Source organism: Synchiropus splendidus, chromosome 13 (genome assembly GCF_027744825.2).
Source record: "Synchiropus splendidus isolate RoL2022-P1 chromosome 13, RoL_Sspl_1.0, whole genome shotgun sequence".
Classification (NCBI taxonomy): domain Eukaryota; kingdom Metazoa; phylum Chordata; class Actinopteri; order Syngnathiformes; family Callionymidae; genus Synchiropus; species Synchiropus splendidus.
In genome coordinates this window covers 4537536-4556508 of record NC_071346.1, presented here as the reverse complement: position 1 = coordinate 4556508, position 18973 = coordinate 4537536, and the positions used below count along the sequence as shown (strand labels likewise).

The 18973-nt window shown below is 45.2% G+C and overlaps 1 protein-coding gene across 1 annotated transcript in view; it reads right to left on the bottom strand.

Moving 5' to 3' along the window:
- Positions 1–4479: 4479 nt before the first annotated feature.
- Positions 4480–18973, bottom strand: part of lig1 (ligase I, DNA, ATP-dependent) — a 43914-nt gene continuing 29420 nt past the window's right edge. The window contains exons 21-27 of the mRNA XM_053883819.1: positions 17524–17668; positions 17209–17291; positions 16040–16192; positions 11860–11913; positions 8162–8305; positions 7103–7195; positions 4480–5502 (exon numbers count right to left, since the gene is read on the bottom strand). Coding sequence (XP_053739794.1) covers positions 5428–5502; positions 7103–7195; positions 8162–8305; positions 11860–11913; positions 16040–16192; positions 17209–17291; positions 17524–17668 — 747 coding nt within the window. The 3' untranslated portion in view covers positions 4480–5427. The remainder of the gene's footprint in view (positions 5503–7102; positions 7196–8161; positions 8306–11859; positions 11914–16039; positions 16193–17208; positions 17292–17523; positions 17669–18973) is intronic.

Genomic DNA, 18973 nt, shown 5'->3' with positions numbered 1-18973 from the left:
AGCCACAAGAGACGTGAACGACGAGAGCCGTTCCCCAGGAAGGCCAGAAGAGTAATGAGTCAGCGCAGCGTGGGCCGGAGTGAAGCGGGGACAACAGCTCCAGACTCGTAAACCAATCATAAAGCCTCCTCGATAAGGTCGGCTTGGCATTTTGCCGCGGGGGTCGGATAATCGGCCGAAACATTTCCATAACCAAATAAGGCGAATGAGCCGTGGCGAGCAATTGGCCAGAAAAAAATGTCAAAAGTGAGGGCTGGAGGGCGCGATTAAATATCAATTTCATGTGGGCTACTAATGAAGCCGAGGTTAAACGCCTGCCAACTGCAGGGGAAGCACTGGAGGGGAGTCGACATCAAACCCACCAGATCCTTACCAGCTGTAAAAGCTGTGCACGGCGTCCTGTCGAGCGACTTCCGTGCGAAAGTTACGAGTGGTTCCGACTGGGACACTCCTCAGGAGCAGAAACTACAGGGGAGTCTGGAGACCGTGGGGCCGATCGTGGACCTCCACAGACGTCCCGCTTCAATACCAAGAAAGGCTATCACCTCTTCCATCACTGTGTGGTAGTCTGCTGCAACAGCCACAGACGCGGAAAGGTGACAGCGAGAAGAGAAGGCTGGCCTCTTCGTTCCCTTCATGACCCCTCAAGAACTCCAGAACTTCACCTCGAAAACTTTTGAACTCATCCAGAGTCTCAGTGAGGACCAGAAATCCTGCTTCAAAAACACTTTCCCACTGGCTTTGTCCCTTGGCTCAGCTCTTTCCTCCCCACATCAGTCTTCACACTCCATCGTGACATAAAGGGCCGACCTTGATATGAATATCTCTCCACTTTATTCAAAGCCACTTTGCACTTGAGTTTCTGGTCAACCAGTTCAAGTTGCCCTTGACCCGGTGTGCCGCGGTAAACCGTGCAGGAGCGGCAGTCGTGGCTGACTAATGAATATGAAGAGGGTTGAGTTCATCTAATTGAAGACATAGATCATGGTGATGCGGCGAGCTGAGCACCTGACGGAGAGATAATTAGAACAGAAGCAAAGTTTTGGGGAGATAAACGAACTTGTGTCGGGGGAAGGTTTCAGCTCGTCGGCACCGGCGGCATTAAAACCGAGCTGATGGAGAGCCACGGCGAGTCACGCGGCGCTCACAAGCCCGCTCTGTCTCTCGCCGCTCGGCTCTCCAGTGCAGAGCTGGTGGAGAGGAATCATATAAAGGGCCCCCCAAAAAAAAGGGATGGCGGCCTGACATCATCAAATCTGAAAGGTTACTGGCCAACGCTTGGTTCTGAAGGACAACACTGTTGAGATGCCGTGGGTCGCCCGGCGGACAATGGCCCGGCTTGTCCCTCCCCCTCTAGTGTCTCTCCCTCTCGGCCTGGAATGGCAGAGATGTCACAGAGAGCGCCGAACAAACGGATGGAGGGATGGAGAGGCCAGGAGAAGGAGGTGGAGGAGAACAAACGCATTGTTCTCGGGGCGGAGAAAAGAGCTATTGTGAGCAAGACAGATAGCTGATGTGGGAGAGGAGGGTGGGAGCAGAGGACAAGGAGAGGTGAATCTAATAGACGTCCTGGTTGGAGGAAGTCCAAGAACCTGCCGGAGGAGAACTTCCTGAACTTGGAGGGAGGCGGCGGCTGGGCTTTCATCAGGGCAGAGATGATGCTCCACTTCTGACAGAGATGCGAGGAGGGCTGGCGGAGGGGCCCCTCCCGGCGGGACGCAGGTGGAGCGGATGACTTGATGTGAACTAACAGCACAGATGTTTGAACACGGCAGAGGACCTCGGCTCAGTGTGCGGGTGCTAGAATGAAACGCCCCGCAGGTACCAGGTGTGAGCCCCCCCCCCTCTGTCCACATGACACTGAAGTTCTACCAGCTAAGGAGGCTCCCTCTCACATGTTAACAGAACCTGACATAATAGATTAGAAGAGAAAGACCAGTCAGCTGCTCACGGACCAAACACCTTCAGTGACCTCAAACGCATGTGTACAAGTTATCTCATATTCCCAAAGTCTATTTCTTTTTTTATTTACCGCGGCCATCTGTCATCTTCAGAAGAGTTTAGAGTTGTTGTTTTGCCCTGAGGTCTATATTTTCAAAAGACTTGCTAGTGACGTTAAAGGTTTTCTGACTCGATGTCTGATACATTTGTTGAACACAATTGTGTTCTAGGGGGATGAGGACCAGCTTCTCCAGGCCTCAGATCGTAGCTGCAGGGTGGACGAATTCAAATATCTCTGGGTCTTGTTCTCGATTCAGGAGATGGACAGATGGCTCTTCAGTCATGAGGGAAGAATGAGCCGAGATGAAAGACAAAGCTCTTCAGTGACTGGTGGATTCCAACTCTCTCAGCCTTGTAGTGACAGAAAGAACAAGATCACTGACACAAGAATGTCTGGAATCTCCTCAAGGGGTAGAGGCCCAGTCATCCAGGAGAGACTCAGAGTGGAACCATTGCTTCTGAGAGGTTTAAGTGTTCAACTGGGTGGAAGCCCTGAGGCAGATCCCGGGACACGGGGGAGATGACGACACGCAGTTAACCAAGGGAGATCTGGGTCGCCCTGATCTGGCTGCTGCCTTACTGAGCTCAGATTTGAGGAAGAAGATGGACGTTTGGCTGCTGGTGGGCTTCAACATGACCCGCTGGATCGTAAAACCGAGAGCTGTTATCTCAAATAAGAGCACGATCAGACCCGGAGGTCCAGTCGCTTCTCTGTTGTCTGTAGCCGAGACAGCACTCCCAGTTCCTCCAGCAGAAACCAGCGGGGACATCAATTAAGCGAGCGACAGTCCAAGTGACTCGCAACAAAAGCCCCGATCACAGGAAACGCAGCAAAAAGAATGGAGCTCATTATATATTTGCATTTTCAATATTTCACGCTCTGTTGTGCGTTTGATTTCCATTAGGGCTCGTCTTCAATCTTTGGCTCGCCGTTTCGAGAGAGCGAGAGCGGCGAGAGATTTGAAATGCAGATCTGATGTAACACCAGCGAGTCTTTTGTTTACCTCCCAAACAAAGAGGAGATGTGACACTGATATTCCAGAGCGAGTCGCAGCGGCGGAGACGGAACCAGAGAGGAGGGATGAGTTTCTTAAAAACATGCTTGTTTACTGCTGGTCGCAGCTCACATTTACAGCTCTGCAGCACCACCACTTAAAAACAGCCCAGAGCTTCACCACTGCACAGACATCATCTCTCACTCGCCCGTGAACAAGACCCTGAGATATGGACCAACACTTCAACGTAGTTTACAAGACTTGGGGGGACGGGAAAATACGGTGAATAAAGAAAAGAAAAATGGAGGGAACAGTGTCCTACAGGATAATAATGGAAAAAAGAAACGTACACGATTGATAAAAACAGGCCAAAAATTTAAAAAGGATTGCATTATATATAATATTATTTTGCATCCATTTGGGAGAAGGATGGAAGATGTAGAAAAGTACTTTAAACATAAATAAATAATTCAAAACAATATGAAATAGTATTCATCAAACAACAACCTTTGATGTGGACAAAAATGTAAATAATTGAATAAAAAGAAAAAATAAATGACATTATTTGGAAAATAAAATCCAAGTAAATAAATGAAAATATAAAGAAAGATAATTCTAAGATTTAATGTACGAAAGGGCCCACAAATAAGAGGCTAACAAAATAATTCCAGAAAAATGCACAAAAAAAATAAAAATAAAACAAATAAATACAGGAGGGGAAAATGGAAAAAAAGAAAAAATATTCAGAAAAGCGAAAGAAAATTAATAAAGTGAGATATAAAACAAAGTTGAAAATATAAATAAAACAAGACATTTTATGTAAAGACTATACTAAAATATAGAAATAGCAAAAAAAAAAAAAATACACAACATGGTAGTTAAAAAAAAAACAAAAAAAACCATATATATATATATATATATATATATATATATATATATATATATATATATACACAGTAGGGCATGGCGGAGAGACTACCTGACTCATCAACATCAGACATCAGGTCCACCCCTCTACATTGACATTGACAAGTTAACAGGCTCACGGAGCACATGGGACAACACGTCGGTCTGGAACCAGAACCAAACCTCAACAGCAATGGAGGCTACCGAGTCCAAGTTTGACCACTCTAGTTTGTGATTCCACTCCAAGTTCAAGTCGGGATTGTATTGTTTGTGAGTTAATTTTGAATCTCTGTGTTTCGGAGGGAAATCTCTGGTATGCTTGAGTTCCAACAACAATCGAGTCCTTCAGCAGTCGGCCCACACATGAACAGCTGGGAGCCTTGTTGCCGCAGAGACAAGCCCTCATGAGAACCCTCAGTCTTCAGGAGTAGTCTTGATCTTGTGACTGAAGTTTAGGACGTAAACATCCGACGGACAACGAGGTTGCTTGTTCGGGACTCCAAACTCTTCGCAGATCAAGTCATCCTGAATAAAGCCCCAACAGCGGCAAGCTGTCCCCAGTACTTTTCCCATCAGTGTCACCGTGCGTCTTGCAGCTCGATGGTTAAACCCGGTTAAAATCCTGAGCGACACTGGCAGGAGAAAAAAATGAGGAAAAAAAAGAGACCTTTTTACACAAAACTAAAAAAACAGTATGAAAAGACTATTAAAACGTACAAAATAAAAGCAATAAATAGAAAATGATTGTGAAAAAAGTGTGTCCACATGTAAAAGACAAAAATAAAAAACGAAAAAATATTTCTAGAAAAAAAAAAAAACAAATTGTCAAGAAAATTTTGAAAACCCAAAAACAATTAGAAAGAATACACAACATAGAATTAAAGAAAAGAAATGAACGGCAAGACTAAAGGCTGGGTAATGAAGAGGACGAGGATCAACAGTAGGAAAGGAATAAAAAGGAATGTTAAAGAAGCATGAAAGGAAACATATATACAGTATATACAAGGATAGCAGGAAAAGAAAACAACATCAATGCAGTGTATTATAGTTTCAGAACAGCTTCTTGTGGATTCTAGTCTGCCAGTGGCAAACAAGGGAGCGGCAAATGAAAACTCTCACACGACTCCTCAGTGCTGAAACACACACAACACACACAAATGTCACGAGCTGATCTGTGCCTGTCTGCAGCAGTCGACTCGGGCAGTTGGTGGATTTTCATAATCTCACGCCGAGCTCTGCTCTTTTGTCCGCCTCTCCTTCCTAGGGCTGATCTGAATTCAGCGCCGACCGCCCGTCAGCTTGTTACGCACAAACACTGCCGCTTCTTAACAGAGAGAGCAGATGATTGGTATTCTCTCCCGCGTCCGAGGCGCCGGGGCTGAGCGTTTGATAGTCGCGGTAACCGCTGAGACGGAGAGCGAGCGCCTTTGAACGGGTCGATGAAGACAGTTTAGCACAACACTTGAAAAGGTTTTATTTCAATGCAGAAATTATTTACAATGACAGTTCTGAATGTTCCTGGACCTCAGTAGTAGTCCTCCGGCTCAGCCTTCTCCCCCTGGTTCTGGATCTGCTGCTGCTTCTTGTACAAGTCGGCAATCTGTAGAGCGGGTGAGGAGGGGCGGGGGAGACAGCCAAGTCAGGTGAGCTCAAAGAAGGAGATTCAGCACGAGGAGGCGCCGACAAAACCACCATCAAATGTGCCGGAAAAAGTTGTTGAAGAATAATTTTGGGCCGAAAATAAAATTTGCATCTGACCAACAAAAATGGGCCAGAAAAACTACCAGACCATGGAATGAATGAATACATAAACCTGACTGGGAAACATTCAAATAAAAAGATAAAAGTGCAAAAAAAATCTCTGTAGCCAGTAAAAAAAAAAAAAAAAACAGGAAACTAGTTCACGTAAATACTAAGGTCGCAAACAGCAGACATGTTCACAAACTTGAATGTTGTCCTCAAGTTTAGAACTAATCAACAGCAGAGAGTTCTTTATCCAGCATTGCTAGCTAGCTTATCAGCTAGCATGGATGTGTGGCCCCGCCCTCATCAGAAGGCGGACGCAAGTATGATGCAAATGTGTCCAGAGGTGGTTGTTAGAGACAACGCTGGCCGAGAGAAAATACATACAGGACCCACCTGTCGCTACACGTTATTAGCCATGTTTATGCGACACGCTAGTACTCACCCTGTTTTGTTTTTCCTTTAATCATTGAAATGATCTCAGGGTCCAAATATTAATAATAACTTCATTAATTAATAGAATAATAAACTGGAGAACAAAATCGTATTTCTGGACTGCAAATATTGGACTCATAAATTATTTCGCGCATATACTGATGATATTTAAAGGTCATGTCAGGGAGAATGTCGGATTCCACGATTTAAAGACGTAAAAGTCAAATTGAACTACGAGTCATTTTGTTAAGGAAGACTCTCAGGGACCCCCCAGCGAGTCCTTGGACCCCCGCGTCCCTGAGTCAGGTGCGTGTGAGGTGACATTTAATAATTGAGGGGGCCGCGGCTTCCATCCTGACAGAGACTTGAGCGCTCGTCCCGGCGGGACGCGGCCTGTCACGGGAGCACGCTTGGGTCGGACTGTTAACAGATGGCTGTTAATTCCAGCCAGAAAAATCTCATTTGCATCAGACTTGGGTTCAACACTGGAGGACGACCCACAAGCTGCAACAACGCACTGGTCTCACTCATGCTCTGCTCCATGCTGTGGCCACAGAAACACTGACTGTAACTGACAAGCGCATATGTAGAGAATGCAACCCGCAGCTGTGTTGGTGTGGATGCTCCGGTCGCGCTGGGTCATTAAAAATGATGTGAGTGTGGGTCAGCCAATGGGTCACACCACAACAAATGTCGGAGTAAATACAGCAGGAAGAAACAGGGTGATAAATTGCAGCAGGGAGTCACAAGTGTGTCATCATTTCATTATTTTGGGGAGATAAAGGGGCAGGGTTCAGACGGAACTGCTGCCACTGCACTGGAGGATTCACCCGTCAAGTTTTACAGGAAGAGCGTCGCTTCAGATAACAGCGCTCAAACAGCCGGTGATTGACGTCTTAGTGCTCGATATTATCTGGCTGCTCGCCCTCAGACTTCAAGCTGCAGACCCGGCACCCAAACTTGTTTCACCCAGCTGCTCACTCGCCTCCAGACGATTCCTCTTAGCGTGGGATTTGATGTACCTGAGATCCAGAGGTGGCGTCCTCGGGCTTCTTGTCGTCTCTGATCCGCAGGAAACGTGGGAACCGGAGCGAGATGCCCTTTTCGGGATCCACCTGAGGAGCACAGAGCAAACGTCTACTTCAAACACTCTTGAAGATGAAATTTACAATCAATATGGATGATAAACAGACAGGAGAGATCAGAGGGAGCAGACTGGAGTGTTTGGGTGAGAGCAGATTATTCATCACCTTCAGAAGCTCATTTTAGGACGTCAATCACCCGATAATGAGCACAACAAGAGGTGTGATGAGCTCACGTCTCTCCGTTCATAGTTATGAATTGTGCAACCAAGGCTTTTCATTTCCTCCGGACTCCTCTTCTATGTCCTCTGGACTCTTCCTCTCTTTCCTCCGGACTCTTCCTCCCTTTCCTCTGGACTCTTCCTCTCTCTTATCAAGACTCCTCTTTCCTCCAGACTCTTCCTCCCTTTCATCCGGACTGTTCTCCTGTTTTCACTTGACTATTCTCCCGTATCTTACTGATCCTTTTTTTCTCCACTGCAAATCTGTTTTCCACTTTTCTTGTGGACCCTTCGTCCACTTTTCTTGCAACATTTCACCCGTTCATATTGGCCTATACATTCTTTCCCCGCACCCTCTCCTTCTTGTATATGTTTTTTTCTTCCTCCATTTATTCATGCTTAAGTCAAGCCTTTTTTTTTCTTTGCGAGTACCATTTCTGAAGATTGACCTCTTGGCATTCCCATTTCATTTCATACCATTCTTGACCACCATTTCTTCCCTAGTTTTATGAGCCATATCCCCTACCAACCCCAGGCGGGTCATGAAAACATGAGATCCTGTCAGGCATGTCAAGTGCAGCGTTAACAAGATGTGGAGCTGCAAAGAAAACGGCACATGCAGGCATGCGGGAGGCTCACGTCGCTTCCTTGATTAGACATATGAAGGTGACTCCATTAGCGCGTCATCTCTGCTGGTGATTATGACTCATCAAGTGGCGCACCAGACCAGAACCGGGAGAGTTTATCAGCAGGAACACGACGCAGTGGCTGCACTCACCAGTCCCATGGCGGCCTTGTAGACGGGTGACAGCGACAGGTCAGCGCACTTCACCTCCCAGACCTGCACAGCGTCGACCCACACGTCTGGCTCTGCTGACGGGTCGAAGCGGAAGTAGGCGCGAGGTTTGGGAAGAATGTGCTCCTGCGGAAAGAGAAGTGATGTAATGAACAAGGAGACTGAATCCTCACTCATGTTCATCAAAGAGACGACCGATGGAGGAACAGTTTCTTCTGCTCATCAGAAGAAGACAGTTGAAGTGGCTCAGGCATCTCGTCTCAATAGTGAGGTGATCGGAGGAAGCCCCAGGGCAAACCCACGATAGCTGGAGAATCTCTCAGGTAACTGCAGTTGTCTGGATCTCTTCATGTCAGCTGCTGCCCCCACAACCTTGTTTATAAAAACGGATGGTTGTAGACGCTTCTCCACCAAAAGTACCTCTTTAAACAAGTCAATTTTTGGGGTGCACCCACAACGTTCACCTGCAGCACTTAAATTTCCAATCAATAAGCCCATCTCATGCATAACTAACAAATCTGGATCGATTCCGGCTCCATACGAAAGACATCGGTTTTCACTTCTACATGTGGAAGAAAGAAACTCTGGCCTCCGCCTCCACACTCCTACTCCGTTCCCATCGACTTCACTGACGTTAAACTGTGTCTTGTAAACTCTGACACAGGCATTTAATTTGCCAGCGTAGGTGTCACCAGTGTTTTGTCAAAACACAACAAGAGCGATGGCGGCTCGTGGACGGCGACGCAGTTGTGTGGACACTGGGAAATGCTGCGGCACAGATTTTGTATTTTCTTATTATTCCTCGGTCAAGTGACGCTTGTGCACAGGCAGAACAGCCAAAACTTGTGGGTGGTACATATAAAAAATAAAAAATAAATTAAAAAAAAACACATCTGGATCAACACTTTCAAAAGATCACAGACATCCTCACTCGACTATATGACCATGAAGGACCAGAAATTGGGCAAAAAAACGATTCCAGTGTAGAAACTTAAAAGCTTGAGTGATACACTTATGATAGAGTCCACATAACAGCATACTGAGGTCAAAGTGGTCGCTAGGCAACAGAGATTAGGAAGCCTTTGGGAGACTTTTTAGCATAAAAGCAGCTGGAACAGAACCACACACAGACTCCAGAACAGGTCCAAACACTGATTGTCACTTCACTTCTACAGGAACTCCGATGCCAGTTCCAAGAATGAAAAGTCAGGCAGTTTTTTTTAAGGCATCCATCTTCTTCCGATACAGGATCATATCGTGGGGGCAGCAGCTGCTGTAAAGAGGCCAATGTTGTCCTCACCCTGGAAACGAAATCTCCTGTGGTTCTTCCAAGGTGAACCAGAGGAGGTCCAGGTCAACTCAGACACATTATGTTACAGACTGACCAAGGCTTGCCCCAGGGCCTCCTCCAAGTTGAACACCTCACTCGTCCAGGTGACACAAGGCTTTGCCTTTGGCTCCTCAAGACTGGACACACATGACCGCATCACATCCATCTGTCCATCTCCATGAAAAAGACCTCAAAAGACATGAGCTCCCTCCCGTGGAACCTGGGCAGGACCTCTGCAAGGGAGAACCATGGTCTTGAACTGAGAGGAGCTTTGCCGCTCCTCTAAGCAATTGAGCCCCTTCAATGAGTGTGTCCCCAGAAATTGTCAACAGGAATGACTCCAGTCACATGATACAGTTAACTGGTTCAGTATGAACGGGTCGGTTCAGTTTGAAATATGGTTTCCTCTCAGCTTCCTAATCATCCTCCCCAGCAGCTGGACATGCTCTCAGACTCTCGGAGCAGGTCTGTGAAGCTCCCAGCTCAGCACTGAGACACAAGTCAGCGTCGTATAACACGATTTATACGTCTGCAGCAGAATATGCCGGAATCCTGCGTCTGATTACAACACACCACCCAGAAGAGTGTTTCCAGAGCCGATTGTTCCCGCCTGGATCCCCTTCAGCCGGCAGCTCTGCAAGCAAAGCAACTTAGCTCCACCAGCCGCGCGGCCTAATTCACCATCCATCACTTTCAGGTGGAGGGCTTCATTACGTTGCACTACAGAGCCCGGCCCGATTGGACTGGGGAATAAAGGTTACAAGGTATTTTCAATCACAGTTAAGACTGCGATCCTGCAGCAGGCAGCAGTTTGTGCCGTTGGGAATCAAAGTCCAACATCAGCCGGCTCCACAGATTCTTATGAAACGGCGCATATTCACAAGCCTCCACTTAAAGCGGTTCTGAATAGCCCGATAAGGCTGTCCCACTTCGGTCCCGGCTCTCGTTCCTGGGCTGTTGAGAGGCAGCTGCTCAGAAACAAACCTCTTCAAGAGTGAACTGGGAAAACTCTGCTTCGGAATTTCATTACGGGAGGAAAATGAAGTGGTTTCACAGCCTCGGCTCATATTTACTTCCCAGAGAAACCTGTTCCTGCCGACTGTCATCACGACACTCATCGATGAGAAGGACAGTGACGGAGGACAGGCGGGGAGTTATTGATCTTCAGTGTCAGAACAGCCCACGAAAACACCAAGTGATGAGTGTAATGAGTAAACTGTTGATGGCGGGACAATAATAACAGTAATATCAATAGCGGTGATGGTGGATAATAACCAGGATCATAAAGAACCTGGAAAGAGATGACCAATAAAGAGGCAGTGCAGGACTCGACATAATGACAAAAATAACAATGACTATTGTGACAACAATACTGTAGAGAAAAAACAAGGAGGAAACAACGACACAGATAAGTAACACCCTGCGTGATGACACGGGTGACAACAACATGTTAACATTTGACTGCAATAGCAAAATAAGACCAGGTAAATGATAACCATCACAGCTGATGGCAACAGCAACTATCAGTGACAAATCCATCAAACATAAAAGACTGACCCGCTTCAATCCCAGACCTCATCCTCAGCGCATGAGGTCAGGTGGGATGGGTTCCTCGTGGGGACACAGTTCTGAGTCCCAGCTGGGAGGAAACTCATCCCTAAAGCCTTCGCTTAGGTTATAGACCTAATAGTGAAGTCCGTTAGAGGGCGGAGCATAGAGCGAAATAGAAATAATAGTTACCTGGAGGTTACTCCAGTTCTACGATTACATGCGAAGCAATCTAACTGTTCGCTGAGCTGGGCCTTCTGTCTATTGTTGAGTTTCTAAAATGACAATGTGCAGTAGTAGAGGGCTTATATAGGGGGCTGAGAATGGCAATATGCGGCAAAAAATGTTGCAAAAAATAAGTGGCGAAGACAACAACACCAGACTTGGCAATGGCAATGGCAATAGCTTTAGGAGCCAACAAAAACAACTATTAGAGGCCAACCATGACAGCAGTAATATGCGACAATGTCTGGCGACGTTAGGTAAGGATGATAGTCATTTAAGGCGACGATAATGGCGATAACAACAGTGATAATTGCCGACAACAACAACGATAATAGATGACAGAAATGAGTTGCTCATCGCCGTTAGAAGATCTGAGTGAATATTTGAGTCATGGTCTTGGTTCTCTTGGAAGTCTGAAGCTATGAGACGACAGAGAGTAAATGATGTCTAAAAATGGATTCAGCTTTCACCTGCGAATATTCACTTCCTGAGTCTGTGGACCGTGAACAGCTCAGGAGAAGCCAGAGGAAGGGGGGACAAGTGTTGGGGTCTTCAACTCACACTTGTCACGTCCTACCTTTAAGAACTTGTAATGCTGCTCCAGATCTTCATCCTTGAAGCCGGTTCCGATCTGAAAGACACAAAAGCAGATGAGACAGATACACACTCACATATTCCCGGAGGTGAGAAAGCACACATTTGGCAGCAGAACGGCAAAGCAAAGCTGCCTCCCACAGCACCCCCCTCACCCCACAATTCTTGTCTGCCTTCTTCGCCTGCAGCGTCATGTCAGCTCTCAAAAGGCCTGAACCCGCCGAGACAGAGAGATCACCTAACAGGTTGACAAGCCCAGAAAAGGAAAATGTAAAAATGCCGGTGTCTCATGCAAATGCGGTGTGTTCGCAGAGACGCCAGTCAGGGGATTCTGCAGCAGGCTTTCTTCGCTTTCACCACAGGGATGTTAAACTTCAAACTGTGACACATTTTTAGATTCGTTTCATCCATTCGGCCAAAAAGAGACTCCCTTGGTGCCAATTTGGCCGAGAGAAATCCTAATCGCAGGAGCCGCAGAGATCCAGCAGCCTACAAACATATTCTCCAAACATGACAGAAGGCGTCTCTGAATAAACATCCGAGGAAAATACTGAAGGTTTTCATTTCTGCTCCTGCAGTGACGTGGGAAACATTCTTTATTTTGACCTGCGGTATGAAACAAATCCATCCCAATTATCTCCTCTTATTTCTTCTACACATTCTGAGCAACTCTTCTTATCATATTTAACAGCAAGTTATTCCATCACATTGTTGACATCGCTCAGTAGCGGGTGCACTTTTTAAGGTCAGTGCAGATCCAGTCCCAGGACTAGCTGCTGTGTACTGGTGTGGTGTAAAGCGCGACCTCAACCACTGCACAGTGAGGCACAGGAGCTGCGATCAGACTGTCAGGAGAGTCAGCTCAGAGCACAACAGGAGTAAGACTCACCAGGGTTTCCACCATGGTGGCACCCCGCCATGGCTTGAATGAGAGCCCCCACGCCTTCAAACGTATTAAAGAGCAGTGGAAACATCAAAACTAACAGATGACACATAACAGCATCATGGAGGTGAACTTGAACATGACGGTTTTCTGCGTTTGAGGAAAAATCCCAAAAGAAACTTCATAATAAATGAAGAAAAAATAAAAAAGTCCGTTGCTCAAGGACCTGAAGTCGCGCATTCCGACCAGACATATGAAGAACAAACACGGCAATGTCCTGAACTTGAATCATGAACTCCTCATATCATTTATTGACCTTAATGTGCTCAAAATGTGCTGTTTTCGTCCGCGTGTTGCAAGTTCCGACACCGGAGCTGATCTTAGCTGCTGCAGCTCGTCTCCTATCCTCCAGGAGATCAGCTCTGTTGGCAGCACATTCAGCGCTTTAAGGTCAATAAAACACCTGTGATTTCATCAGTTTGATGTGACACGGCTCAATATTTTGGCAGTATGACGCACTTTAGCCAGTAAAAATCCATATATTAGCCACGACGTTGTATAAGCTGCAGGAATCACACAGCAAGAAAAAAAGTATCAGCTTACAGTACAGAAATTACAGTAAGTAAACGTCAAAACTTAGCCTTCTGCTTCATTTTTTCAAACATCGAGTCTTGGTTGCCTGTGTTCTGTTGTCTTTTTCACAGTTTGATTTCAACATTTTAATTTTGCTGACAGATTATTCACACTCACTTCTCTCCAACAAATGTTGAGAGAACACAGTCGTACATTTGTCTAGAGTGTGATGAACAGCCGTGTTCATTAGAAGAACATGGAGGTAAAATAGTGAGCGTGGAATCATGCTGAATGACTGAATCCATCTTATTGAACTGCAGCAGAATCTAGAGAAGTGACATTTCCCTCCGCAGTCTTTTCAGAAAAGTCCTCGCGAATGTTCCGGTAATGTTTTTTATTTATGTACGTCCGTCCCCCGTGGATTTGAAAAGCAATTTTAGATGACACAAACACAATTTGGCTACCGTACACGGAGGACCGCGCTGCTGCAGGAAATATTAGCACATGAATTACGCCGCAATCATGTGTCAATCTTACAGCACAAACGTTCAATTATTCATGTCTGTTCGTGGCGGGTGTCAGCGCCGCGCCTCAGTAGCCCAGTCATCTGCACACCCCTAACGCTCCCTGTTACATTGAAAAACCAGGATCATCATATCAGTTCTGAGGCCCTTTTGTCTCCAAATCAGGAGTTTAACCCACATTTGGGTTTTACCTCAAACATCCTGGAGCGACGTGTCAGACGAATGAGGGGGGGAAAGAAGAGAAATATTTTGTCAGAGTCTGTGTTGACTCAAACTTCATCTTCGAAAGAAGAAAAAAAAAAAAAAGCATTCTCCCCTCTCACTGCGAGCACTCTAATGAGACTCTGTAATTACACGTGTCGTTAACTGACGCTTCAAATGGATTCTTTCTTTCAACAACCCTCTTCCTAAAAGCTTTTTTGCTGTCCCCCGTGTGACCTGAAAGATCGCGGCTCTGCAGGAATCGTCCCTAAATGTCTCACTGAGTGATTTTGTTGGAAGGCGGCCTTGGTCAGTGCAGGAGTGAGTCAGAGCAACAGGCTAATGCAGGAGAGACACTACTCTTAAGGACGTGTCTTTTCCGAGCTTTCACTCTTCCGTGACAGCAGAAGTTGAAACAGAACTATAGCAAGTACTTCACATGCAGTTGGTCTTGAATATTAAAACAAAAGAAGGTAAATAGATGAGCACAATTTGCATACCTCTGTGTAATTGTGTGCTTGTTTATCTGTCCTTGTGGGGACCTATTTTTGACAAAACACCTCCCTGTGGGGGCGTTTTTGCCGGTCTCCACAAAGTTAAGCTTTAATTTGAGGGTAAAAAGGGTCATATTTGGGTTTCAGTTTGGTTCAGAGGCCTGGTCAAGGTCAGTCATTTGTTTTGGATTAGGTTTAGGGTGAGAGGCTGGGGAGGCAATGAGCGGTCCCTACAAGGATAGACAGAGAAACGTGTGTATTAATTAAATGCCAAGAATATATACTTGGGATAAGTAGTAAATTATGAATATAAATATGTTGTTCTGAATTCATAACAAGAATAATAGCAAAATAAAATAAAAACATGGTTATATAATTAAGACAAAATTTTTGTTTAGTTCTATTTATAAAGTGTAAAATATAAATACAGAAAAACAAAAATGAGAAATTCAAGTGAATAAGTTAAAAAAAGAAAAACCTTAAACAAAAAAACTGACAAAAAAAAGTCTACCATACATAAAAAAAAAGTGACTGATAAATAATTTCATTTAAAGAAACAAAAATACAATGATTTTCACTGGCAATAATGCACAAAAGTAACTTGTTTCTACTTAAGCAAATCTAGATAAATTAAAAAATACATACATATAAAGTGGGGGGTAAAAAAGGGGGGGTGTTAAAATGGAAGGTGAGAGGAAAAAGTCAAAAACGAAAAAAATCCAGCCAACAACAAACAGATCTCAAACCACATGAAATATCATCTCTCACCTCAAATTTTTACTTCACGACTGTCCATATACACACACAGAGATTTGTACACACCTTCAAACTGTATTTAAAGATTGCGAAACTGACTGTTTATGTTTTCTGTCACGCTGATGAGACGTCGCACATATTCCCTCAGATCCATACAACCTTGATTCTCTCCTTTGCACACAGGAGCAGTGACAGCTCGTACACACACGGCGCACAATAAGACGATGTGGTTGCACACACCTAAAACAGTCAGCAGTGTATTGCTGCTGATCACAGCTCTGCAGGAGAAGAAAGCCGACAGCGAGACATCGGGGCTCGGCGTAACATCAGAAGCTAAATATGGCGAGTGTTTGACACGACTTAAGACGACAACTGAGAAAAGCTCAGACTCGCACTGAAGTGACTAAAAGCTATTTTAGAATTGAGCCTTACAGAGTGAACGCTGCTGCACGTCAGTGTCGAGACTTTCGAGTGTGAGTCACCTGCGTTCAGCGGCTCATAATCAGTAAATCATGAGTGTAATTGCATCGCCGGTTCATAGCAGAACATTCCATCGACAGATATAACACCCAGGACCTCGCAGGGCACTCGGCTTAAAGTCTTTTTATATTTCGGCGTATTTCATCAAGCTCAGCAAGCACTCAACTCCAGAAGTGGAATGAAGGGTAAGACACAGCAGCTTAAAGGACCAGCACGTGCTCGTATCTTTAGAACACTGACTTGAAGACTAACCTTGCAGACGGACTGGAACTCCTCATTCTCCTCGTCGTAGCAGGCCAGCAGGAAGCCTCCGTAGGTTCCCGTCCTCTTGCCTTTGCCCAGGTAGGCTCCGATCACGCACAGGTCCACGGTGTCGCCCACGCCCTCCAGGTAGTCCTTCTTCAGCTGGATGGTCCACAGAAGAACATCTCAGCAAACAAACAAAACGAAAACACTGGTATCTGACCACATGGTGTCAACACAGAGGGGATGTCGCACTAAGGTAGGCACAGCAACGCGTCAGCCCACAGCGAGCGCATCATGGCTGATCCCCAACTGATAGCTTGAGCAAGCTAAAGGGAAAGAATATGTATTGTATGTTGCATGTATTTTAGAATATATAGATTTTGAGAAGAAAAAAAATTCAAATGATACTTATTAATCATGACAATTTGTCAGTTTACAAACTCAAAAGTTTTAATATTTAATTTCAAAATATTCCTTTGACAAGACAAAAATATAACTAAAAAAATAAAAAGGGGGGAATAAAAGAGACACCTTTTTCATACACAAGATCCTAAATGTTGACAAATGTGACATTCAAGCATGAAATGATATCTACTTTATGTAGTGATAGGACCTCAAAAAGTCAGTCAAATCCAATATGTTATTATTATTATTATTATTATTATTATTGTATGTATCACACCCAAGTAGATGGGATAGGCTTCAAGATAACATTTGCAAAGCGATCAGACTGTAAAGTATCAATGTATCAATTATGAACTGCCAAAATTTCCTGACTTTGACAGCACTTGAACGCAACTTTGTTGATCTCTAATCATTTTTAGGAACATTACGAGCGAAAACAAAATTAATATAGAAATAAGATTGAATTGAGGCTAAAAAGCTGATGAAGATTGTAATAAAAATGTTTGCGTTTTCATCACAAACTATGTCACGTTGAAGGCCTAGTTGAGATCCTGTTGTCAGCCATCTCTCCACTGCAGCACAAATGATTAGATAAACCAGGCAGTGTGTCGCTTCTGTGGGAAGTGATGAACCTGTCAAGACTCAGAAGGTCACTGCGCACTGAGGTTCACGTGTTTGTCACAGAAGACGGACTGATGTCGCCGATTTACGATGCGAGTGTCCAGCTGGTGAGTTAGTGCCAGGCCCTGGAGTGAGACACACACACTCACCTTGAGCCAGTTGTGAGAGCGTTTGGCGATTTCATACGTGGCGTCCTTCTCTAGTGTCTTCACCATCAAGCCCTCGCACGAGTCTGTGCAGACCGGAGGAGCGTTTCATATGAATAACTCGGAAACAGATGGAGCTAATGGGCTAACAGTCAGCATCACATACACATTTAAAAAAAAAAAAAAAGCCTGCAGTCAAACACAAATCATTCAGCACAACAGACACATGTTGGGGTGGAACAAGGACAAGCACACAAACGCATCCAAACTGAGACACTGTCAGTCCAGTTTCAGTGTAAGATTGAGTGCGTGTCGCACCTCGGACCGACTGCTCCAGGAACTCTGCGATGGTGTCAGTGTTGTCGGAGTCGATGGATCGTGCGAACACAAACTCCCCCTCCACCTCGGTGAAGCTCTCCTTCAGAAGCTCGCGGCGGCGACTCAGCGGCTGCCGCACCAAAGACTGCACACACACAAACACAAGATGAAAACATGGTTGCAGCTACATTTTCTGGAATCCACCAGTCTCAAGTGGAAACTCACACCGACGGCACTTTTGGATGGAACGCACACACGTGAGCTTCAACGTGTTATTTTGCCAACTCTGGAGATAAACCCTGCGGGGAGCCGACCAGGACGAGGCGAGAACACTGTGCTAATCTCACTTAATGGACAATTATTTAATAACACATTCTTGTTCAATCCTGCTAAAAAGCTACAGAGAAAACCCTCGACACAATTTGCTTTGAGCGACGTACTTTGTAATACCACCATGTAGTGCAATAATCTGCAGCCCTACTTCCTGCAACTCAGACCCAGCACATGACTTTGGTTGCAATACACTGAGATTTTAAGTCAAAAACTGAGCACAGCACTGTTTTGTTGAACCCACTATTATTGCTCTACATTTATTTTATCGATATAATTACTATAAGCCCCTACTTGAACCTTGCAGCTTGTTCAAAGAAGGGGCTAATAAATGGATTTTTACAGGCTAAAGAGTGTCATGCTGCCACAGGCGTTTTATTGACCTTAAAACACTCAAAATGATCTCCTCGACAACCGGAGACAAGAAGTAGCAGCTGAGACCTGCTGTGGTGTTGGAACTTCGGACACACGGGCGAAAAACAACGCATTTTAAGCACTTAAATGTCAATAAAAGAAGTGGGGAGTTCATGATTCAAGTTCAGAACGTTGCCCAGTTTGAGTCAGTCTCCATGCCGGACCCCATTTGCAAAACTAGTTTAGAAGTGATCCTCATGCATTTTTAGCACCACTGAACTTTCTACAGAGCTGACAACACCACTGCACCCACGGCTTATAGACCGGGGCGGCCTACGGATGAACAAAATCTTACTTTCCTTCTTAAATTTAGTGGGTGGGGCTTATATTCTGGTGCGCTCTATAGTCGGGAATTTATGGTAGATACCTTTTAAAGCATCTAAAACATCATCATCAATGGTCAGATGACGAACCAACAGGAGCACTCAGAACCGGCGGAGGAGGGGCTCCTCATTAGAGAGAACTGTGGTTGTGCTCCACTTGTCCAGGTAACAATTGAAATTAGAATTAACCTGAATTCATGCTCATATTTCTGAAACACACGGAGCGTTGCACGCAACAGATGGAAGTGAGAACATGACACATGGAGAAGGGCGACGCCCCTAAGTAAACAAGGCGACGACATAATTACACAAGTGAAGAAAGCAAACGCAGAAAGGGACAAACATCCACGCAGAGACGTTTTCGGTGCATTTGCATAAACGCC